Source organism: Heloderma suspectum, chromosome 3 (genome assembly GCF_057233095.1).
Source record: "Heloderma suspectum isolate Gila_16-S chromosome 3, 16-S_ref, whole genome shotgun sequence".
In the NCBI taxonomy this organism is placed as follows: domain Eukaryota; kingdom Metazoa; phylum Chordata; class Lepidosauria; order Squamata; family Helodermatidae; genus Heloderma; species Heloderma suspectum.
In genome coordinates, this window is record NC_139460.1 from 246,219,484 (window position 1) to 246,244,468 (window position 24,985).

General features: G+C 43.4%; 1 protein-coding gene across 1 annotated transcript in view; it reads left to right on the forward strand.

Annotated features, from left to right (window-relative positions):
* The window catches only part of SHTN1 (shootin 1), a 152,144-nt gene that overhangs the window by 117,643 nt on the left and 9,516 nt on the right, over positions 1-24,985 (forward strand). The window contains exons 14-16 of the mRNA XM_084841960.1: positions 309-362; positions 13,369-13,489; positions 14,520-14,697. Coding sequence (XP_084698086.1) covers positions 309-362; positions 13,369-13,489; positions 14,520-14,697 — 353 coding nt within the window. The remainder of the gene's footprint in view (positions 1-308; positions 363-13,368; positions 13,490-14,519; positions 14,698-24,985) is intronic.

Here is a 24,985-nt window from a genome sequence, read left to right on the forward strand (position 1 = left end):
GATTAAGTTATAAGACTACCCTCTCCCCATCTTTTTATTCCTTTTTAGCAGAGATATCCCAAAAAGATAACAAAAGAGCTCCTTCTTTTTTTTATCCCACAAACCACTTCATACTATTAAGATTCATCCCATGTATATTACTCCAATCCAGTCTAGTGTATTTCAAAATAAAGACTTTGTTATGGAATCCCACTGCTTATAATTTTTTTCCCACTAGAACGTGGATTTCCTCTTGCACACTCTTGAGTGCTTTATTCAGCATCTGCAAAATCAGATTATTTAGATGAGTGTTTTGTTTTTAATTACAGCCAGAAGTGCCCAAGCCTTCTGAGAGTGCAATGAAAGAACTAAAGGGAATTCTGGTAAGAAAAAATCCTCTACTAGCCTTCTTTTCCTTTCACCTTTGGTGAAAAGTAGCCTATAGGAATGAAGATGGATGGATGTAGACAGACATTGGGAACGTTTTTCAGTTTTGTTTTGTTTTTAGTTTTGTGAGCTCATGCGAGCCTTTACGGGATAGAAAGTGACTATCTATTTTTTTCCTTCCAAAGTTCTCAGCCAAATACTTGGATTGAGTCTCAGTACCTGCTATAATAGGCTCTAACTCGGTCGTTGCAAATTTTTCTCTTAGAACTAAAAGGAGCACTTTATAAAACCAACTTCTAGTGTGCTCGCAAGGCTAGTCATTAGCACAGTGAGACAGGAAAAATAGGGTTGGGAGGCGTATAGCTAAATACTTATATGCATATTGTTACTGTGCTAATTATGCATTTCATGTAGGCCTCCGTATAATTGTTGTAAACAAAGTGATATTAATTTGTTCCATTTCAAGCTCAATGTAAAATAGCTTACTTTGTTTGCTTTGCTACTAGATCTGTAGCAAGAGCACAATAGCAAGGAGTTACGTGTTAATAATATGACTGCTCTGTTAAATTCAGAATACTAACAAAATGCAGGATTTAATTTAATTGAAGGAAACATTGGGAATTAAGTGCTGTTTTGCTGAAGTCTTTAAAGATGTGCCAATTTTAAGAACTATGTGCTGCATTTTTCATTTTCTTCCTGTGTGGGCATAATTCAAGAGTTATATGTATAGACTAGGAAATACAGTTTTGTGCTATCCCTGCAGCTTCCATGAGGAAGGAGACATATTCTAAAAGAGGTGGGGTTAACATCATGGAATCATCAGATCACATCCTCCTAAGACCTTGTGGAGACTGAGAATTTGTCAGTTGTGGTCATCCTGAATTCTGCAACCAGTGAATGTTGTAGGAGCCAGGATAGCATTCACACTGATAAATAAGTGGCTCTCTGATGAGGCTTTAGAAGTAGCTGAAGAAGGAAGGGAAGCGAAAAGCAAGGGAGAAAGGGGAAGATATATCCAACATGAGAAACGCCGGGTTGGATGAATCACAGGTCGGAATTAAGATTGCCGGGAGAATTATCAACAACCTCTGATATGCAGACGATACCACCCTAATGGCAGAAAGCAAAGAGGGTCTCAAGAGCCTCTTGTTGAGGGTGAAAGAGGAGAGTGCAAAAGCTGGTTTGAAACTCAACATTAAAAAAACGAAGATCATGGCATCTGGCCCCATCACTTCCTGGCATATAGAAGGGGAAGAAATGGAAGCAGTGACAGATTTTACTTTCTTGGGCTCCAAGATCACCGCAGACGGTGACTGTAGCCATGAAATTAAAAGACGCTTGCTCCTTGGGAGGAAAGCTATGGCAAACCTAGACAGCATCGTAAGAAGCAGAGACATCACCTTGCCGACAAAGGTTCGTCTAATCAAAGCTATGGTTTTCCCAGTAATAACGTATGGCTGTGAGAGCTGGACTATAAGGAAGGCTGAGCGCCGAAGAATTGATGCTTTCGAACTGTGGTGCTGGAGAAGACTCTTACGAGTCCCCTGGACTGCAAGGAGGTCAAATCAGTCAATCCTAAAGGAAATCAGCCCTGAGTGCTCCTTGGAAGGACAGATACTGAAGCTGAAGCTGAAATATTTTGGCCACCTAATGCGAAGAGAAAACTCTCTGGAAAAGACCCTGATGCTGGGAAAGACTGAAGGCAAAAGGAGAAGGGGACGGCAGAGGATGAGATGGCTAGATAGCATCACCGATGCAATGAATATGAACTTGAGCACACTCTGGGAGAGAGCGCAGGACAGGAAGGCCTGGCGTGCTATGGTCCATGGGGTCACGAAGAGTCGGACACGACTGAACGACTGAACAACAACAATACTACAAAATACAAGTATCAACATAATACTATATTAAACATTAGAAGCAGTAAAAAATATTAAAACCTTTGAGGAGCCACAGCAAAATTAATAATGCAACAGATTAAAGGTTAAATGCTGCTTAAAGAGGAAAGTCTTAAACTGGCACCTAAATGAGTACCCTGAAGCCTTCAGGCATATCTCCCTGGGAAGGGCATTTGATAGACCAGGGGCAGGGGACAGGCACTTCGGAGAAGGCTCTTTCACTGGTAGCCACCCGTCATACCTTGTGGGTGGTGGTACCCAGACAAAAGTCTCTGAAGACTATTTTCGCAATCGGGCAGGAACATACGAGTGAAGGCATTCCTTCCGTTAGACTGGTCCTAAGCCATTTAGGGCTTCAAAGGTAAGCACCAACACTTTAAATTGGTCCTAGAAACTGACTGGCAACTAGTGCAGTTGACAGAGCACTGGAGTAATATGTTCAAAACTGCCAGCCCCAGCAAGCAGCCTCGCTGCTCTATTCTGCACTAACTGACGTTTCTGGACCATCTTCAGAGGTAGTCCCATAGACAATGCATTGCAGTAATCCAGGTGAGAGGATAACAGTGCATGGATAACCGTAGCCAGACTATTTCTATCCAGATGGGGTCCTAGCTGGTATATCAGCCAGAGTTGATAAAGGGCACTTCATGCCACTGATGCCACTTGTGCCTCGAATGACAGAGCTGGATCCATAAGCACACCCAGACTGTGAACTTGCTCCTTCTGAGGGAGTGCAACCCCATCTAGAGCCAGTTGACTGCCACTTAACTGGACAGATGAACCACCTACTGACAGAACTCCTGTCTTGTCTAGATTGAGTCTCAGTTTACTGGTTCTAATCTAGCATATTACCAAGCCCAAGCCCTGTTTCAGGATAGTCACTGCCTCACCTGCATTTGATGAAAAGGAAAGGTAGAGTTGGGAGTTAACCACATATTTATGACACTTCCCTACAGACAACCTCTCCCACTGGTTTCATATAGATGTTAAAAAGCATGAGGAACAAAATAGAGCCCTGAGGGATGCCACAACTGGGTCTCCACAAAACAGAATTATAGTCACCCAGCACCACCTTCTGGAACTGGCTGCCCAAGTAGGAATGGAACCAGTGTAAAACAGTGCCCTTGGCTCTCTATTCAGACAGCCTCCTCAGAAGGATATCGTGACCAATGGTTGGCTGATATACCAGCTAGGTATCATGACCAATGGTATTGAAAGACACTGAGAGGTCTAGGAGAACCAACTCCCCCTCTCTTTCTCCCAGCAAAGCTCATCCTACAGGGTGACCAAAGCAGGCTCTACACTGAAATCATGCCTAATACCCAACTGAAATGGGTCCGGATAATCAGTTTCATCTAGAAATGCCTGAAGTTGTCCTGCAACAACCCACTCAGTCACGCTGCCCAGAAATGGAAGCTTGGCCACTAGTCTAAAATCATTAAGGTCCTCTGGATCCAGCCCTAGCTTCTTCAGGAGAGGCCAAACCACCATCTGTTTTAAAGAGATCACTAGTTGGCCTCCTCTCAAAGACGCATGTATCGCTTTCTGGATCCACGTCCTCAGGCCAGAGCTACTGGCTGTAATCAGCCAAGAGGATGTGTCAGTGATTTCATGATGTCTGGTGAGGCCTTCAAATCTGCATTCCTCTTCAGCCTTGAAACACAGGAGTAATAATTAATCCATGCACTAATATTAGTGCTAGGAGGCCTCCCATTACTCTGCTATAGATTTCTGTATAATAATGCATGTGGTGTGTGGGTGGTGGTAATATGAAGAATTTCTGCATGTGCAGCAGAGCCCGGGGCTAAATTTGGATTTGAGTGGCACTACGTATCTGTGATACATTTTACAAAGTTAGTTATTTTATATTGTGCAAAGTCTGTTGACAATGTTTATCTTGTTCATTCTAAAAACAACCCTGTAAGACCAGGGCCAAAGCAGGAGGGATGGGGAGATGCTACTAAGGGCATGAAAATGTGGTGCGGCCTGTTACCAGGGGGGTAAAAATGAGGCTAAATTGTAGATTTAGGTTATTTATGGAAACTTGTTACCCTGTATCTATGTGCCTATTGTCCAGATCTTATGAGATTTGCCAGAGCCAATCAGAAGCAGTGTTAGAGGAAAATAAGCAACATTTTGAACAGTGAGTTGCTGGCCCAGGCTCTTCTCTAGAACAGAGGCAGGTTCTTGTGCACTTAAACTAGGATTTGTAGTCTGAAAGACAGAAAACTTTGTGCTGTCCTATGTGACAAGAACTACCATTCCCAGAGTTCCTTGTGCATAAGCAGGAGGGAGGAACAGGTGATGGCCTTAATCAGAAATATTTATCCGAGAGACAGTGAATGGCAGTGCTGCTGATAGGATTTACAGTAAATGGCTAGTTCACACACAACACATACCATGCTGCGATAGCTATAGATAATTCATGATTTTGCAATGAAAAGGGGCAGAAAAATAAAGGTTTAAAGTGAACTTGTCTCATTTATTTATTTATTTATTTATTACATTTTTATCCAACCAGTAACAAATGTTCTCTAGGCGGATTACAAAACATAATAACTCAGCGCAGAAATAAAATCTATAAAAACAGTTATAAAACCTAAAGATGAAACTCTGTAAAGAAAGGTCCTCACCTGGGGCCATGTGCCTTGTTGCCACCTGCCAAACCTCTTTTGGTGGGGGCACCTGGAAGGGGGCCTCTGAATTATCTAAGGGTCTAAGCAGGCACATATGGAACAAGATCTTCCTTTAGATATTTTGGTCACAACCTGTTTAGGACTTTAAATGTCAACACCAATACTTTTAATTGGACTCAGAAAGGGACTTGAACCCAGTAGAGCTGATGAGGCACTGTGTCACATGATCATATCAACCAGTCTCTGTTAGTAGCCTAGAAGCTCTATTTTGTATGAACTGAGGTCTCTGAGCCATCTTTAAAGGTAGCCCTATGTACAATCCCCTTCATGGATCACTGCCTTGTTGTGGCGAAGGGGCTTGCGTAACTCAGTGAAGCCATAAGCTATGCCGTGCAGGGCCACCCAAGACGGACAGGTCATGGCAGAGAGTTCTGACAAAATGTGGTCCACTGGAGAAGGAAATGGCAACCCACTCCAGTATTCTTGCCAAGAAAACCCCATGGAACGTATCACAAGGCTAAAAGAGATGAAGCTGGAAGATGAGCCCCTCAGGTCAGAAGGAGTCCAGTATACTACTGGGGAAGAGCAGAGGGAATTTCCAAGTAGCGCCAGAAAGATTGAAGCGGCTGGGCCAAAGCCGAAAGGACAGTCAGCCGTGGATGTGTCTGGTGGTGAAAAGGAAGTCCGATGCTGTAAAGAACAATATTGTTTCGGAACCTGGAATGTCAGATCAGTGAATCAAGGTAAGCTGGAGGTGGTCAAACATGAGGTGGCAAGATTGGACATTGACATCTTGGGAATCAGCGAACTAAAATGGACAAGCATAGGCGAATTTAATTCAGGTGACCACCATATCTACTACTGTGGGCAAGAATCCCTTAGAAGAAATGGAGTAGCACTCATAGTCAACAAAAGGGTGGGAAAAGCAGTACTGGGGTACAATCTCAAATCCGATAGAATGATCTCAGTACAAGTCCAAGGCAAACCATTCAACATCACAGTAATTCAAGTCTATGCCCCAACCACTGATGCCGAAGAAGCTGAGGTTGATCGGTTCTATGAAGACCTACAACACCTTCTAGAACTAACACCCAAAAAAGATGTCCTCTTCATCATAGGGGATTGGAATGCTAAAGTAGGAAGTCAAGAAATCACCGGGATAACAGGCAAGCATAGCCTTGGTGTACAAAATGAAGCAGGACAAAAGCTAATAGAGTTTTGCCAAGTGAACATGCTGATCATAGCAAACACTCTTTTCCAACAGCACAAGAGGCGACTCTACACATGGACATCACCAGATGGTCAATATCGAAATCAGATTGATTATGTCCTTTGCAGCCAAAGATGGAGAAGCTCTATCCAGTCAGTAAAAACAAGACCAGGAGCTGACTGTGGCTCAGATCATGAGCTGCTTCTTGCAAAATTTTGGCTTAAATTGAAGAACGTAGGGAAAACCACTAAACCATTCAGGTATGACCTAAATCATCTCCCTTATGAATATATAGTGGAGGTGAGGAATAGATTTAAGGGATTAGACAGAGTGCCTGAGGATCTATGGATGGAGGTCCATAACATTGTTCAGGAGGCAGCAACTCAATCCATCCCAAAGAAAAAGAAATGCAAGAAAGCAAAGTGGCTGTCTGATGAGGCTTTACAAGTAGCTTAGGAAAGAACGGAAGCGAAAAGCAAAGGGGAAGATCTATCCAACTGAATGCAGAGTTCCAGAGAATAGCAAGGAGAGACAAGAAGGCCTCCGTAAATGAACAATGCAAAGAAATCGAGGAAAACAACAGAATGGGAAAGACTAGAGATCTCTTCAAGAAAATCGGAGATCTCAAGGGAACGTTTTGTGCAAAGACGGGCATGATAAAGGACGAAGAAGGCAGAGACCTAACAGAAGCAGATGAGATTAAGAAGAGGGGAAAGAATACACAGAAGAACTATACAGGAGAGATCTGAATGTCCCTGATAGCCATGAGAGTGTGGTCACTGAACTTGAGCCGGACATCCTAGAGGGTGAAGTCAAGTGGGCCTTAGGGAGCATTACTAACAACAAAGCTAGCGGAGATGACAGTATTCCAGCTGAGCTATTTAAAATCCTAAAAGTTGATGCTGTTAAAGTGCTGCACTCAATATGCCAACACATTTGGAACACTCAACAGTGGCCACAAGAGTGGAAAAGGTCAGTTTACATTCCAATTCCAAAGAAGGGCAACGCCAAAGAGTGTTCAAACTACTGTACAATTGTGCTCATTTCACATGCCAGCAAGGTGATGCTCAAAATCCTACAAGCTAGGCTTCAGCAGTATGTGAACTGAGAACTATCAGAAGTACAAGCTGGGTTTCGAAGAGGCAGAGGAACTAGAGATCAAATCGCCAACATTCGCTGGATCATGGAGAAAGCAAGAGAATTCCAGAAAAAGTCTATTTCTGCTTCATTGACTACGCTAAAGCCTTTGATTGTGTGGATCACAACAAACTGTGGCAAATTCTGAAAGAGATGGGAGTACCAGACCACCTTACCTGTCTCCTGAGAATCCTGTATGAGGGTCAAGAAGCAACAGTAAGAACCAGACATGGAACAACTGATTGGTTCAAAATTGGGAAAGGAGTACGACAAGGCTGCATATTGTCACCCTGCTTATTTAACTTATATGCAGAGTACATCATGAGAAACGCCGGGTTGGATGAATCACAGGTCGGAATTAAGATTACTAGGAGAATTATCAACAACCTCCGATACGCAGACGATACCATCCTAATGGCAGAAAGCAAAGAGGATCTAAAGAGCCTCTTGTTGAGAGTGAAAGAGCATCTGGCCCCATCACTTCCTGGCATATAGAAGGGGAAGAAATGGCTGCAGTGACAGATTTTATTTTCTTGGGCTCCAAGATCACCGCAGACGGTGACTGTAGCCATGAAATTAAAAGACGCTTGCTCCTTGGGAGGAAAGCTATGGCAAACCTAGACAGCATCGTAAGAAGCAGAGACATCACCTTGCCAACAAAGGTTCGTCTAATCAAAGCTATGGTTTTCCCAGTAATAACGTATGGCTGTGAGAGCTGGACTATAAGGAAGGCTGAGCGCCGAAGAATGGATGCTTTCGAACTGTGGTGCTGGAGAAGACTCTTATGAGTCCCCTGGACTGCAAGGAGGTCAAATTAGTCAATCCTAAAGGAAATCAACCCTGAATGCTCGTTGGAAGGACAGATACTGAAGTTGAAGCTCAAATATTTTGGCTACGTAATGCGAAGAGAAAACTCTCTGGAAAAGGCCCTGATGCTGGGAAAGACTGAAGGCAAAAGGAGAAGGGGACGGCAGAGGATGAGATGGCTAGATAGCAATGAATTCACCGATGCAATGAATATGGACTTGAGCATGCTCCGGGAGAGACCGCAGGACAGGAAGGCCCAGCGTGCTATGGTCCATGGGGTCATGAAGAGTCGGACACGACTGAACAAAAACAACTATGTACAATGCATTGCAGTAATCCAGTCGGGAGGTTACCAGAACATGGATAGCTGCCACAAATTGGGAAAGGAGTACGACAAGGCTGCATATTGTCACCCTGCTTATTTAACTTATATGCCGAGTACGTCATGAGAAACGCCGGGTTGGATGAATCACAGGTCGGAATTAAGATTGCCGGGAGAATTATCAACAACCTCCGATATTCAGATGATACCACCCTAATGGCAGAAAGCGAAGAGGATCTCAAGAGCCTCTTGTTGAGGGTGAAAGAGGAGAGTGCAAAAGCTGGTTTGAAACTCAACCTTAAAAAAACTAAGATCATGGCATCTGGCTCCATCACTTCCTGGCATATAGAAGGGGAAGAAATGGAAGCAGTGACAGATTTTATTTTCTTGGGCTCCAAGATCACTGCAGACGGTGACTGTAGCCATGAAATTAAAAGACACTTGCTCCTTGGGAGGAAAGCTATGGCAAACCTAGGCAGCATAGTAAGAAGCAGAGACATCACCTTGCCGACAAAGGTCCGTCTAATCAAAGCTATGGTTTTCCCAGTAGTAATGTATGGCTGTGAGAGCTGGACTATAAGGAAGGCTGAGCACCGAAGAATTGATGCTTTCGAACTGTGGTGCTGGAGAAGACTCTTACGAGACCCCTGGACTGCAAGGAGGTCAAATCAGTCAATCCTAAAGGAAATCAACCCTGAGTGCTCATTGGAAGGACAGATACTGAAGCTGAAGCTCAGATATTTTGGCCACCAAATGCGAAGAGAAAAGTCACTGGAAAAGACCCTGATGCTGGGAAAGACTGAAGGCCAAAGGAGAAGGGGACGGCAGAGGATGAGATGGCTAGATAGCATCACCGATGCAATGAATATGAACTTGAGCACACTCCGGGAGAGAACGGAGGACAGGAAGGCCTGGCATGCTATTGTCCATGGGGTCACGAAGAGTCGGACACAACTGAATGACTGAACAACACCAGGCTATCTGCCCAGATAGGGTTGTGGCTGGTATGTAGGGATGGCCATCATGGGGGAATTTGGCCATTTTGGGGCTTGCTGGATTTCCCTGGAGCCCTCAGCTCAGCTCAGCTTACATTTGCAAGCCATGCAATGGCTTTTTCCTGAAATCTGGGAACTTAATCAGGTTTCCCCCACAAAACCGCCATTTCCCCAGGATCCTGTGGGCACCATTTGTGTAAATTGCAGCTGTAATTTGTGCAGATTTGCCTAATTTGTGCAAAATATGGCTGTGATTTGCACAAATTATACAAAGTTGTGCAATTTACAGCTGAAATTTGTGCAGATTATGAAAATTTGTGCAATTTGCGACTGTAATTTGCACAAATGTTTTTTTAATGCAAATGTTTTTTTACAAATTCCATCAGCTGGTCTGACTTGTTGCACACTAAATCAGGCCAGCTGGCAGAAGACGGAATGGAGTCGGGGGGGGCAAGCCAACGAAAGCTTGTCGACCTCCACCCCCCAACCGGATTCCTCCAATATCCCTACTGGTATATTGACCTAAGCTCATAAAAGGTTCTCCTAGCCACCGAGGCCACCTGTGCTTGAAGTGACAGATACATCCAGGAGCACTGTCAAGCTGTACACCTGACCTTTCAAGGGGAGTGCAATGCCCTGCAGAACAAGTTGAACACCACTGAGCTGGGCAGATGAACCACCCGCCAACAGTACCTCTGTCCTGTCTGGATTGAGCTTCAGTTTATTAGTCCTCATCCAGTCTATTACTCTCTTCAAGACATCTACACCTTCATCTGGGTTAGATGAAAAGGAGAGGTAAAGTTGGGTATTATCTGCATATTGGTTACACCATAGCCCACAACCCCAGATAACCTCTCCCAGTGGTTTCATGTAGATATTGAATATAATAGGGGATAAGATTGATTCCTGAAAACACTGTGACATAACTGCCATGGAGCAGAGCAATAATCCCCCAGCACCACCTCTTGGAAACAGCCATCCAAGTAGGAACAGAATCACTGTAAAGCAGTGCCCCCAACTTCCAGCAGACCCAGCTGATTCAGAAGGATACCATGGTCGATGGAATCTAAAGCTGCTGGAAGTTCCAAGAGAATCAACAAGATCACGCTCCCCACCCCCATCTTTCTCTCAGCAAAGATCATCCTTCAGGTCTATCAAGGCCATTTCTGTCCCAAAACAGAATTGTTTCTATTTTGAAATGGATCTGGAAAATCAGATTCATCCAAGAGTGCTTAGAGTTGGCTGACAACCACCACCTTGAGCACCTTGCCCATGAACGAGTGGTTAACTACTGGCCTATAGTTATCCTCTACTTCTGAGTCCAAGTTAGATTTCTTCAGGAGCATGCTGACTACCGCCTCTTTCAAAGAAGCTAGTACCACTCCCTCTCTCAAAGAGGATTTTATAACCTACCAGACCCAACCGACCATCTCCTCCTTATTAGATATAACAAGCCAAGATGGGCGAGGGTTAAGCATACAAGTGGTCAGTCGAACTTGTCTAAGCATCCTCATGCCACAACAACTGAAACTCACCCAGAGAGGGTGCTCTGGATACCTCTATTAATGAAACTTCTCGAACAATGGAGTCCAAGTCATGCTGGATACGGAAGGTTTTATATTAAAAGTGTCTTGCAAATTTATCACAGCAAGCCATCAGTGGTGTGTTCCATTTCATTTCAGTGTCAGGTTGTAATAATTCCTTCACCACCCCCAACAGCTCTGCTGTGTGACACTTTATTTATAAAATGTTTACAGCAGCATTGGCCTATTAGAATAAAAATAAGCAAAACATTGACAGGTTACTATGTTTATTAGGACCAACCAAAAAGTTACAAAATAGTCAGCAAGCTTTGTAGAAATTTTCTTCCATCTGGATGTTACATTAAAACAAACATAGTAAAGGGAAATGGGGGAGAAAGGGGCGTGGTAGAAAAGCCTCAGTCTGGGCCATGATTTTCTACATATCAAAAATGTAGAAAATACAATTTTAGAATTCAAATCGTCACTTTTCTTTCATGACTTATGAGACTTTATGTGTGGGAGGAGATTGTGGTATATCTATGGGAGGGGGGCTGTGTTTGTACTGTGCCCAAAGTTTGTACTCCCCCCCCCCCATATTATGTTTAGGCCCTGTGTAAGATAAATCATAATAGCTCCCATTTTTAGATTCTGAAAGAGATGGCTTTTAAAAACAACTCCATCAACTGATACCTTGGGAGGAGCTTGGATTAGTTCCCTCTCCCCTCAGGCCAATACTGCATCTAATGGGATGTCTGTAGAAAAGGAAATCCTGTATTAAATGACACTTGGTGTCACAATAACCTATTGTAGACTAAGGCCTGGGAGGATGCCCCATTGAACTTACTAGACATATATAGGATTGCACTGTAATTGATTTCAGACTCTTCATTTTGAAAGAATATCACTATAGACTGGTAAGGCAACATCTGTTCCACAACACAGAGGGCAAAGTTGGGCCACTGACACAAAATGTAGATCAGAGCATTTCTTTTCACCTGACGTTAACCCTGTGACATAACTTAAGACTAAGAGATAGTGACTTGCACAAGGCCATCCAGTGAACATTGTAGCTGAGTGGGGCTTTGAATTGTGTGTGTGCAGGAATCATCCAAGCCCAATATTCTAACACACCAGCTGTTGACAATGGTGACTGCCTTGCTCATGGGTCTATTTGTCCATCTTGAAAATCTTCTGGGAGAAGGTTGGGATTGACTGCCTGAACAACAATAAAAATACATTCTGTGAATCAGTTTTTAGCACTAGATCTTGTGGCTCTGGGCTGGTTTGCATTATTAAAGTTCTTGACAATTAATATATTTATTTAAAGCATTTCTAGCCCACCTTTCAGTAAATAGTTTCCAAAGCAGCTTACAGCAAAAATTAAAACAATCAATTTAAAATAAATACAGCTATTAAAAACAATAAAAATTGTTTTATTGTCAAGAGAAAACCACCAATAAAACTACCAGCACCAAACCACCAATAAAATGATAGAAACATCACAAAAATCACTAAAAAGGTTCAAGACAATAAAGTAGTCTTCATGCTGCATCCAAATGCTAATAAATTAGGCACCAGGCAGTTATCCTAGTGAGAGCATTCCATTTTTTGGGTGCCACAGTCTAGAAGGCCGTATCTCCTTTTGCTGCCCACCTAACCTGTGAAGGCAGGGACACCTTGAGGAGGGCCTGTGATAAATACCTTAACAAATGGGCAGGTTCATATTGCAGTTAGTATTCCTTCAGATATCCTGGTGCCAAGCTATATACATGAACCTAGCCATATTCTACGCTCAACATCTAAGGTCCTCCTCTGTGTGCATCCTCCAAAGGAGGCTTGGAAGGTGCAACAAGGGAGAGGGGCTTCTCAGTGGTGGCCCCCCTGATCCCTCCGACAAGGCCTGCCTGGCGCCAACATTGTTATCTTTTCGGCACCAGGTTAAGACCTTTCTCTCTTCTCAGGCATTTGGCAGTAGATGATGAGCTTTTAGTCAGTCCTGGATTTGTTTTATGGTTATGGCTGTTTGCTTAAAGTTGTTTTCAGATATATGTTATCTTCATGTATACTGTTTCTTTGTGTGTTTTATGCAAAAGGTCTTTCAAATTTTGTACACTGTATTTTTATGTTTTTAATGGCTATAAACTGCCCAGAGAGCCTCAGCTATGGGGTATTATAGAAATGGTGTGTGTGTGTGTGTGTGTGTGTGTGTGTGTAGGTTTTATAGGTCAAAATCACCATTTTGAATTGTGTCTAGAAACAAACAGGAAACCAGTGTAGGTTTTTCTGAGCTGATAGATAGTTCCAGTCAATAGTCTAAACCAACTAGAGTTTCCAAGTAGTTTTCAAGGACAGCCCCATGCACACTGCATTGCAGTAATCAAGTCTGGCTTAAGTGCAGTAAGACAAATTTTGATTTATGCAACTCTCTTTGACTGTCACATTGCTGACCTTTTTATTAAAATGTTTTATTTCAGGAAACTTTGAATACATCTGTAAGTTCAAGAAGCCTAAAATCCCTCAACACATACAGTAACGAAACAGAATTAGAAAGAATTTTGCGGCTCAGGAAGGTGACAACTGATCAAGATAGTAGCAGTAAGTTACTATGATCTTTTCAGATCCTGTAACTGAATTATGTTATGTCTTCAGTGCTGTTCCTTGCTTTTGAAACCTTTAACGTTTCAGTTCTCATCAACTGAAGGGGCTCTGATTGCTTTTCCCCCTGATCCATAGTCTCATAATAGCTGCACTCTAACCAGTATTGTTTAGTAACGCCAGACTAGTGTCCAGACAGAACCACTAAGGGCACTGTGTTCTTTTCCACTGATACGTCCTCTCTCCAATCAGTTCATACTAAGAGCACATAAATTAACATCTGGGTATCATGGGAATAATAACAAATAAGTACCGTATAAGCTGCATGTTAATACATCCTTATAGACAGTCAAGGATATGATTTCTAAGATGATTGATCTTTAAAGCCCTGAACAGTTTGGGTTAGGTTATTTGAAGGACCACCTGCACCCATACGTATGTGCTTGGGCTTAAGATTGTCCTTGGAGGATCTGCTTGCTGGACCATCATCAAATTCTATCAAATTTTCTGGCACTAGAGAAACATCCTTTTTGGTGGTGGCCCCATATTTGTGGAACTCCATTCCAAGGGATATATCTCATGTTTATTACCTTTTAAGTAGCCCTTAAAACCCACTTAAAAACCCATTTGTTTCCATCTGCTTTTAACTAAGGTACTGGGCTGAGTTGGCGAAACTGTTGCTGTTTGGGGGGGGGGTTGTTTTTAATCTGTTTCATATCAATTGCTATGCTGGGCTGTATTTTGTTTTTAGAGTTCTGTTTTTAGTTTTATAGTTGTAGTGGGATTGTTTTTTAGTTGTGATTTATATTTTTAGTTGTGTTTTATGTTTATAATTGTTTATATGAGTCATTTTGGGTAGGCTTTGCCCTGAAAGATGGCATGTAAGTAAGTGAAGGGGAAAGTCTAAATGGCGTGCTCTTGAATAGAAATCAGTATATATATGAAAGTGATTGAAACTCCTTTGGACTAATTTATCTTCCGGCGCAATGCCATTTATATAATAATGCAAATGCTCAACTCTTGGTTTTAGGTCCAACAGGAATCTTGGCTACTTCTGAATCCAAATCCATGCCGGTGTTGGGTTCTATTGGAACACAGTCTGGATTGAACAAGAAAACTTTCCTGGTGGAATTCAGTCCCAAATCTTCGGGGCCACATGAACAGTATCATAAAATGGTCAAAAGCACAAGTTCCACGTTTACCATTCAGTAAGTAGCCATGTTTGTTGCTCACTCCTCATGTTAGGAGGTTTGAAGCTACTAAACTATTTTATTTGCAGCAATCAGAAGACATTTAGATTTTTATTGGGCCAGTGATGCTCATGAAAGTCCAAATGTACACGACATCAGTGGGGTGGGAAATGGCTTCCTGTGCTTGCTGGCACTTCCCAGGATATAATGGCTGGCTTGGCATTCCATAGAAGTCCGGATTGATACATCTTTCTATCAATTGCTGTTCTTTGCTTTTGCAGGGCTGCCTTTCACTGGTAGGTACCTGGAGTGTGCTTAACCCCTTCCCCCATCTGCATGGTGGGGAGCACTACACACCTAGCATAAGCCGAGATGTACGCGTACAACAGTTACCCTTAAAGACTAGATGCATGTTGTTCCATTTATTCTTGGCAAAAGTAGTTTTACCCCAGGGATGATCAGAATCTGTTAAGAGTATATTACATCTATACTTCAACTTGGCATAAAATACATTTGCCATATGAACACTGGTATTTGGCACACTGAATTTTATAAAGTGCGAAGGGGAGCCAGCCACAAGTCTGTAAACATGCAGTGGACACACATGAGGGAGCCATGGCCACCCATGTTTCCCTTGCACATGGCCACTCCCTGTTCTTGTATTTACAGAAACTAGGGATGGCGGAGAATTTCTCCACGAATCTCCGGGAGGCCGAATGCCAACGCATTCGACCCCCCGAAATTGTTGGGGAAATTCTCCCCCCCCCCCCCGGGATGGGACTTACCTCCTTCGAATGTCCCTCTCGGCGGCGGGTCCCGGCGGCGTTTCGGCGGCGTTTCGGCAGGGATGGCGGCCAGTCCTCTGACTGGCTGCCGCCGCCATTACAAAGTAAAGTTAAAAAAAAAAAAAAGTGATAGGCTACGTAACGATTTACGTAGCCTATCACGGCTAGATTTTCAAACACTATTGCGTTGCCCTTATTTTCGCCGTAGTCTACGTAAATCTTTATGTAGACTACCCATGCCCAAATAAGGAACGCAAATGGCGCCCATGGGCGCCGCCATTTGCGTACGCGCGTTGTTTTTTTTCAAAGTCAGCCGTGATAGGCTATGTAACGATATACGTAGCCTATCATGGCTGACTTTGAAAATCTAGCCGCGATAGGCAACGTAAATTGTTACGTAGCCTATCACTTTTTTTTTTACTATTTACGTTTTTTATTTCGCGGCCGGGGAGACAGGGCGCTCCCCCCCAGCCTGAATTTCGGCGGTGAGGGATGGGGCACCTCCCCCCTGGCCTGAATTTCGGCCGGGAGAGGTGGGGCGCCTCCCCCCCACCAAGAATTTCGGGGGGAGAACCGGAGCGCCTCCCCCCCACTGCAAAGCATGCTGCGGGACCAGGTAAGGGACTTTCGTCCATCCTTAACAGAAACAGCTTCATGTCTCAGCTTCATGCTTCAGAGTGTTCTCTCGTCCTCTGGATAAAATATGAATTGGTTCATTGTTGTAGGCTGTATTACATATAGTTAATTTTCTCTTTGCCTCTGTTGAATCACCTTTACCAGCTACTTAAAATTGGAACTGCGGGTGTCTAGAACTAAATGCAAATGTCGTCTGTTGGGAGTGAAGATAAAAAGGCTAAAATATCCTTTGTACACAACCTGTAAAAAAATAAGTTCTAAGTTCATTAAGATCTGAACTTGTGCCTTATCCTGCAGGAGAATTGTTAGGGTAAACCAGATGACAATTGTAAGAACGCTTTAAATAGCTAAAGTGCTACATAAATCAAGATGATTTAGAAGATGAAGGTCATTCCTAGGAAGTGTAATAAATTCTCTTAAAGGGCAAACTACAGAAGAACTTAACTGCATACTTCTGCCCAAGTGCAGAGCTGTTGTTTTTTTTTACAAATTGCCAGCATGGGCGCACTGAGTCAGAATCAGGATCCTAGTATAGGGAGAGGCTTTAAAACTACCTCCCCCACTCTGCTGTGGTTTGAGTCCAGAATGGGCACCCACACCTGCATCGCCCCCCAAAAATGTTTCTGTTCATGAAATGAAAAAGGGCCTCGTGTGGCGCAGAGTGGTAGGCGGCACTATTGCAATTGAAACTCTTCCCACGACCTGAGTTCGATCCCAGCGGAAGCTGGATCCCAGGTAGCCGGCTCAGGTCGACTCAGCCTTCCATCCTTCCGAGGTCAGTAAAATGAGTACCCAGCTTGCTGGGGGAAAGGCAATGGCAAACCACCCCGCTATAGTGTGCCATGAAAATGCCAGCCAAATCGGCATCCTTCTAGGAGTCAGCAATGCCTCGGTGCTAGCACAGGAGGAACCTTTCCCTTTCCTTTCCCTTCATGAAATGCCCTTTCTTTGAACTTCAGAAACACTTTTCTGAAAATTATATCCCATCACTGAGACCTTGGTCAACCATTTCAGACAATTAAACAGCAATCTGCTAACTAGGGATGTACGAAAATCACTTACCTTTCGGGGATTATGCTGATGGTGGGGGGGGGGGAGGTGTTCCATCCCTCCCCCCGGAATCCTCGCCGGGGGGGGAGGCGCTCCGTTCCTCCCCCCCCCCCCGGAATCCTGGCCAGCCGGCTGTGCTCCGCAGCGATTCTGGCCGCTGGCTACATCCGGCCGCTGGCTAGCAGGGACGCAAATGGCGGCGGCCGTAGCCGCCGCCGTTTGCATCCCTGCAGTCAGCCATGATAGGCTACATAAAGATTTACCGGCTGATTTAAAAAACAGATTTACCGGACGATCTATCACGGCTGATTTAAAAACAACAACAACACGCGCGTACGCAAATGCGTTCCATTTGCATTCCTTATTTTGGCACATCTTAGTCTACGTAAACATTTACGTAGACTAAGACGGTTAAAATAAGGGGAACGCAAATAGCGTAGACGCTACGCTATTTGCGTTCCCCTTATTTTCGCCGTCTTAGTCTACGTAAATGTTTACGTAGACTAAGACGTGCCAAAATAAGGAATGCAAATGGCGGCGGCCATGGCCGCCGCCATTTGCATACGCACGTGTTTGTTTGTGTGTTTTTTTTAAGTCAGCCGTCATAGGCTACGTAAACATTTCACGGTGGTTTTTTTAAATCTAGCCGTGATAGGCTACGTAAATCTTTACGTAGCCTATCATGTTTTTTTTTTTTTAACCTGGAAATGGCGGCAGCGGCAGCCAGCTGGAAGACTGGCTGCTGCCGCTGCCAAACTGCCGCCACAGCCGCCGCCGCCAGGAAGATCCGCCCAAGGTAAGTCCCATCCCGGGGGGGCGGGGGGGGCGTTCCACCACCGATTTCGGAGGGCCGAATGCGCTGGCATTCGGCCTCCCCGAGATCCGTGGCGGAACTTTCGTACATCCCTACTGCTAACAAATAAAAACCATTGGGAGACTGTCTCCAGCATCTCAGCTAGTTTGGTCATTAGTCTTATGGGCAAACAAGGGACCAAAGCAGACTGAACCCATCCACACATCTGGCCTGTGGGAGTTGGAAGCATGAAAAAATAATCCCTGTACAGGAAATTAGAGCCTTCTAGATAATGCCCTGAGTTCCATTCAGATGGGAAGACCAAGATCTTTGGCACTGCTATCAGCGAAGGTGGAAAACTTGTAAGATCATTTTTCATATAATCAGATGTAACAATATGCCATCTCTTGTATGTACCTGGTTTTTCATTCCCATTTTCTTTATGGTCTGGGGTATAGAAATCTAAAAAGAAAATGAGCTGCAATTCTTGGGATACTCAGGAGCCCCTTCAGTGGTTGGTTGCCTAACCAAAATGATGAAATTATTTTGTTGCAAATTAAATATTCAGGCAGCAATCCTGAACTTACTTATAGGGGAGTATTCCCCATTGAACTCAGTAGGGCTTACTTCTGAGTAGACATGCATAAGATTGCACCGTAATTCACAAAATATATCTCATTGGTGGCAGCACAGTTTAATTCTGTCAGGTAGACGTATGTTTTCTCAGCCTAAAATGCAGCTGTTCAAGCAACTTTTAATCAGTGGAAAACAGAATCCTGAGCTGCTGGAGGTGTTGAGATCCCACACTTTGAAGCCTCCATCTGTTTGACTGAATAAATCCTCAGTTTGGTTTGCCAAGGTATTACCTGACTGACTGTACATTTTCTTTCAAAGTGCTGTTTAATCATCAAAGAGTTAATCCTGCTTCAGAAATGCATCCTTCAGACAGATCCGGTCGCGGGTCAGTTTGTTTTATAACAATTCCCGGCTTTAAAAAAAAATACTCTGAAGCTTTCGTTTGGTCCTCTTTCCAGGATGTCAGGCAGTTTATTACTTAAAGAAAAAAGGAAATAGGTGAGACAAATCAGATCAGCAAAATGTTATAATCATGGTTAATTAAACCTCTGATTTCCTGTTCTATCAGTGGAAAAAGGAACACCTATTCTTAAAGGCCTGCATCTCATAGTTCAAAGGGGTAAATCTCAACAAATGAAGTGGAAATTCAATTCACATCTATTTTTGTGTGCTGCTTTATTCCCTTACTAGTGCTTTTATCATTTGTAGAAAAGTGGGGCGGGGAGGGGGGGACTTATTTCCTTTTTCTCCTGCCTTTCTAGTTTTATATAATTTTGCACAACTTCGTGCATCAAAAGAAAATATCCCCCTCAAATCACATTTTATTCCCTCTCTCAACTATACTCTGATAAAAGATTACCAATACTTCCTATATTTCTGACTAAATTTCTTTAATTTGACATTATGATTACATTTTTTTGAACCACCAGTAAGACACAAAGGCAATTTAGTTCACAGATTAGGGGTTTTTTTTCCTATGAGCTACAGCATTGTTTATCTGTGGATTGCCACCCATTTGAATGGATAATGTTAATCAGAAGATTCTGCTACCCTTGCTACATTTTTGTCTACCTTTTATTCTAGTAAACTAAGTGGAAATTGCATTTGCAAGGAAGGAAATGAAATAATTGCAGGCCCAAGGTCTCCCAGAATGCGTGGTGAATTGACCATGAAAAGGATCTTGTGTCGGCTGTCATAGTTGTTAGGGGCTGTAAAAAGCATATGCGAAGCTCCCTTTATTATGCAGCTTGCCTATTCACCAACAACCAAAAAAGATAGCTTTTGATTTTAAATTATCTGCTTAAAAAAATTAAAACAAGTGTTCTAGTCCATATGCTTGGAGATGACTGTGCTGTAGTGTTAATGTGACCTAGTCATACAGCCAGTATAACAGAGCAGGTTCTCCCAAGGTTAGACCTGATCATGTAGTTGTAGGAATACTATAAAGGTTCTTACCCTTAACTTCCCTTCTGTAGTGGCTCATGGCCAGGACACATCATCATTCTGTGAAACTGGTATGGCTTGGGTCTGTTGGGGATGTCTACCCAGGATAATTTGAGCAGTCTTCCAGAATCCACCATTCACTAGGTGTTCCGCTCAGTGAGGGCTGCAATGGCAACTTGATCCAGATGATCACAGTAACTTGTTTTGTCCTTGGTTAACTAGAGAAGGCTGTTTTGCTCACACAAGTGGTTCCTCTACAGGTGTGCAGGTGTATTACAGGTTTGTGTAATGTCACTGCTTCAGTATAGTAGACATACAGTTACAGTTTATTGCTTTTTAGCCAATCAGGCCATCCGCACACAAAAACAAATAGACTTCTCATATCAACCAAAAGGGAAACCGAAGTACAAATTGTTAATAAAATAACTAACAAGAGCAAGTTAAAAACACTTTAAAATCCTAAAACAATATTTGCCAGAATGTTATTACCATGTTTACAGATTTAGTTTTTTTATAACCGTCAATGACTTTCGCCTCTCCAGGGCTCAATTGACAAACTTAGCAACCCTATATGATGTATAATAATCTGTTCCAGCTAATAATAATCAAGTTATGCTTGCACTGGAAGTATCCTCAAGTGCAACTAATAGGGGCTCAAGGTATTGCTTCCTCAAATCAATGTACAGTGGGCATTCTGCTAGAAAGTGTACCATGTCCTCTACCTTGGGGCAACCAGCTGGGCAATCTGCACTCATGCCATGATGGGTCCTATAACGTGCCTTCACCTCCATCAGTTGGAGTGATCACCTGGTCATGAGCCATCTCAATTCATGTGAGTAGGGGTGGACGAAAGTCCCTTACCTTTCGCCGAAGCTTGTTCGCGGTGGGGGAGAGGCGCTTCGCTGCTCCCCCCGCGAAGTTCAGGCCAGGGGGGGAGGCTTCCCGCCTCGCCCCAGCCGAAATTCAGGCCGGGGGGGAGGCTTCCCGCCACACCCCGGCCGAAATTCAGGCCGGGGAGGAGGCTTCCCGCCTCGCCCGGCCGCGAACTCGGAAGTTTAAAAAAAAAAAAACGCCCCCTGATAGGCTACGTGATGATTAACGTAGCCTATCACGGCTAGATTTGCAAAGTCAGCCATGATAGGCTATGTCAATCGTGACGTAGCCTATCACGGGTGACTTTAAAAAAAAAAAAGCGCGTATGCTAATGGCGGCCCCCATAGGGAGCCGCCATTCGCGTTCCTTATTTGGTCACTGTAGTCTACGTAAAGATTTACGTAGACTACAGCGACCAAATAAGGAACGCGAATGGCGGCTCCCTATGGGGGCCGCCATTATCCGTACACGCTTTTTTTTTTTTTAAAGTCACCCGTGATAGGCTACGTGACGATTGACTTTGCAAATCTAGCCGTGATAAGCTACGTTAATCGTCACGTAGCCTATCAGGGGGCGTTTTTTTTTTTTCTTTTATTGCAATGGCGGCGGCAGCAGCCGGTCAAAAGACCGGCTGCCGCTCCCGCCCCGCTCGAACACCCGCCAAACCGCCGGCCGGACCCGCCGCCGGGAGGGACATTCGGCGAAGGTAAGTCCTGTCCCGGGGGGGGTGCGGGGTGCGGGAGGGGTTCGGAGGATTTCTCCCCGAAACTTGTTCGGGGGGCCGAACACGTTGGCGCTCGGCCCCCCCGAAGTTTCGGGCAGAAATTCTCCGCCATCCCTACATGTGAGGTGATGGAAATCAAATACGGGGGAACCTTCCCCGGAGAGGTCATAATGCTTTTATAGATCTTTTAGAGTGACTTTCAGCAGCAACAGCCATTGTTGTTTGAATATCAACATCTTGTAACCTCTTTGAAATCTCATCCCTAGCTCTATCATAGCCCCTCGCAAGCAAATATGATTGTGAAAAGCCCAATTCAGAGATAGATGTGGTTATCTTATCTGCCCATGAGCCCCTTCCCATAGCTTCATATGCTAATAAGACCAAGGGGGAGGCCAGTTGGAACACTATCTTTAACCAGAAGAAAGTGGCAGCTTTTTGGACAAGCATTCCCACTGAGTGGCAAGCTAGTGTTTCTAGTCGGACAATGGCCTTAGAAGTGGATCTGGGAACCCCGAGTACTCTGGATAGAAATTTATGCTGCACTGACTCCAATGAGACAATGTCAGCATGGGTCCAGGCAGGTGCCCCATATAATATTTGGGGAAGTAATTTGCCCTTGTATAGCTCTATTAAAGGGGCCACCATCTTACCACCTGGTCCAGCAGCAAAACGAAGAATGGCATTACTAGTTGCATTAGTTGTCAGGGCTATTGCTTTCAAGTGCTCCGACCAAGATCCTGAAATGTCACTCCTAGGTATTTATATTTGTTAACCTGATCAAGCAGGTGGTTATCCAGCTGCCATCGGTATTTTTTCCTCCTTTTGCCAAAGACTAAGATTTTAGATTTTCATAGTTGACCTGAAGGGCTTCTCTCACACAATATGAGCTTAGGGCTCTTAAAAGCCTATGCATCCCCACCTGGGTGTATGACAGGAGAACAGCGTCATCTGCATATAATAATACTGAAATACTCCTGTCCTTTAAAAGAGGTGGGAAGAAGTCTGGACTAGATAAGTAGGAAACTATATCATTAAGACATAGATTGAATAAAAGAGGTGCAAGCAAACATCCCTGGCACACTCCTTTGTTAACAATGATGGGGTCTGAAAGATCACCTGAAGACACTCTCACATGCAAGATAGAATTCTCATACAGCCCCTGTATTCTCCTGAGCAATTTATGATCCACATTTAAAAATGTAAGCTTCTGCCACAGGCGGGGTCTAGATATAGAATCAAAGGCTGCTTGAAGGTCTACAAACGCAGCAAAAAGTGAGTGATAAGGGGGAGATGTATATTTCCCAGCCAAATATTTTAGTAGAAAACAATGGTCTACTGTAGATCTGCCACATCGGAAACCTGCTTGTTCTTCAGCTAGGAGATTCTCCCCGAGCACCCAGTTTTCCAGCTTATCTAAAAGATGGCTTGCATGCAATTTACTTATAACATCCAGTAGGCTTATGGGGCGATAATTATTAGGGTCTGACCAATTGCCTTTTTTATAAATAGGCATTACAATAGCCACTGCCCAATCTTTGGGAAATTTCCCAGTTCCATCAATAAGTGTAAATAAGGTTGCTAACATTGGGATCCACCAATGAGGATAATCAATCAAGAAATCTGGTGAAATGCCACTCCTTCTGGGGGAGTAGACATACTTAATTGTGATCTATTCTGTGGCACTTAAAAAATGGAACAGCTATAATAAATAAGAGTGACAAATAAGCAAGACTTCCGCCACAGTAGGATGGCAGTACCACTCTGACAAAACTTTGCTCAAACGTTGTGACATGAAGGGCCAAAACACACATTACATTAATCACATAGTTTCATGTTGCATGATTCTTTTTTAAACATTCAATAGTAGTTGGTGGGAAGCCATTACAAATGAACTATGGTAAGATGGGATGTTTTTAAAACCCTTTCAGCCAGCATTATGATCCCAACAAAAATCACTCCAACCTGCAAAGCTTCTATTTAGGGATGTTGCCTTGAGTGCCAATGGCAGTTTCCCTCCTGTGCCAAATAACAGATGGGGTGTGTGCAGATTTTCAATGGGACCACAGCACAGGACGAGAGGGTTAACCCTGCCCTTATGTGATCAGATTCTCTCTGCAGCTACTTAAAAAACAACAACTCTGAAACCAAACTGTGTGTTCAACAAAATGTGTAATGAGGTACTTGGCAGCATATGATGAGTCTGGTCCTGGATTTGTCTTATGGCTGATTGCTTAAAATTGTTTTAGGTATATGTTGTCTGTATGTGCTGCCTGTTTATATGTTTTTATGTAAATAGTTTTACAATTTGTATAATGTATTTTTAATAGTTTTTAATCTTTGCAAACCACCCAGAGAGCTTCAACTATGGGGCGGTATAGAAATGTAATAAATAACAATAATAATAACAGTGTGACCATTAGATATAGATGATACGAGGCTCATTTATAAATCAGTACAAGTAAAGCATGCAATGTATAAGCAAAGGCTAAAGGAACTAGCCAGGCTTAATGGCAGTTTTGTGCCCACTTATGTATACTTAAGCCCAGTAAGAGCAGTGGGACTAATATGTTACAGCATGGAATTGATTACAGGGCAGCGTGCTGTCATTTCAGAAAAGACTGTTGTAAAAGTCAAAGATGAACAACTCCGTTATTATTAGTTCCACTGTGGGAAGGACAATAAGTTAAAGTTGTACCAGAATAGATTTAGCACTTGGGCACTAAACCAGGTTGTACCAGGAAGTTCTAGAATTTTCTCCTGGGTATTTTTAAGAAGACCAGATGTTGTCCACAGCTATCAACAGACTCCTTCAAAGTTTGTTTGTGTGCTTTGCGGGGGGAGGGGGTGGTGGTTTTGCGGCATTGGTTCCAAGACAGAAACAATATCAGTTCTGTTCCACAAACAAAAGCAAGTATTAAAATTCTTGGGATCCTCGGAGAGCTTTGGCTATTGGGCGGTATAGAAATGAAATGAATGAATGAATGAATGAATAAATAAATAAATCCTCTTTCAGGCAGGATGGAACAGAACATTAAAAAGGTACAATACGGAATTAAAATAAACAGTAATTGTGTAATCATCATTCTATGGGACCCACATTCTGAGAAATCTCTGCGCAAACAAATGAGGGAATCACACTTACTCCATCTGAGGTGGCAACCATGCTCAGCAGTTAAGTCAGCTTCCTTATTAACGAAACTAGTAAGTCAGACATTATCTGTTGCTTTGTAAGCAACAGGCATGAACAAATAATTTGCCGTGTCACCCTCTGTTTCTCCCAAGATCAGTTTATTTAGTGTCCTTGTTATTTACTATCTCTCCAGGCGTCTGGCATGGTTGTAACATGTCTGCACCATTTTAGTGGCCTGGAAGAACACCAGTCATAGTTACTCTTGATTTTACAGAACAGACATTTTTCTGCCTCAT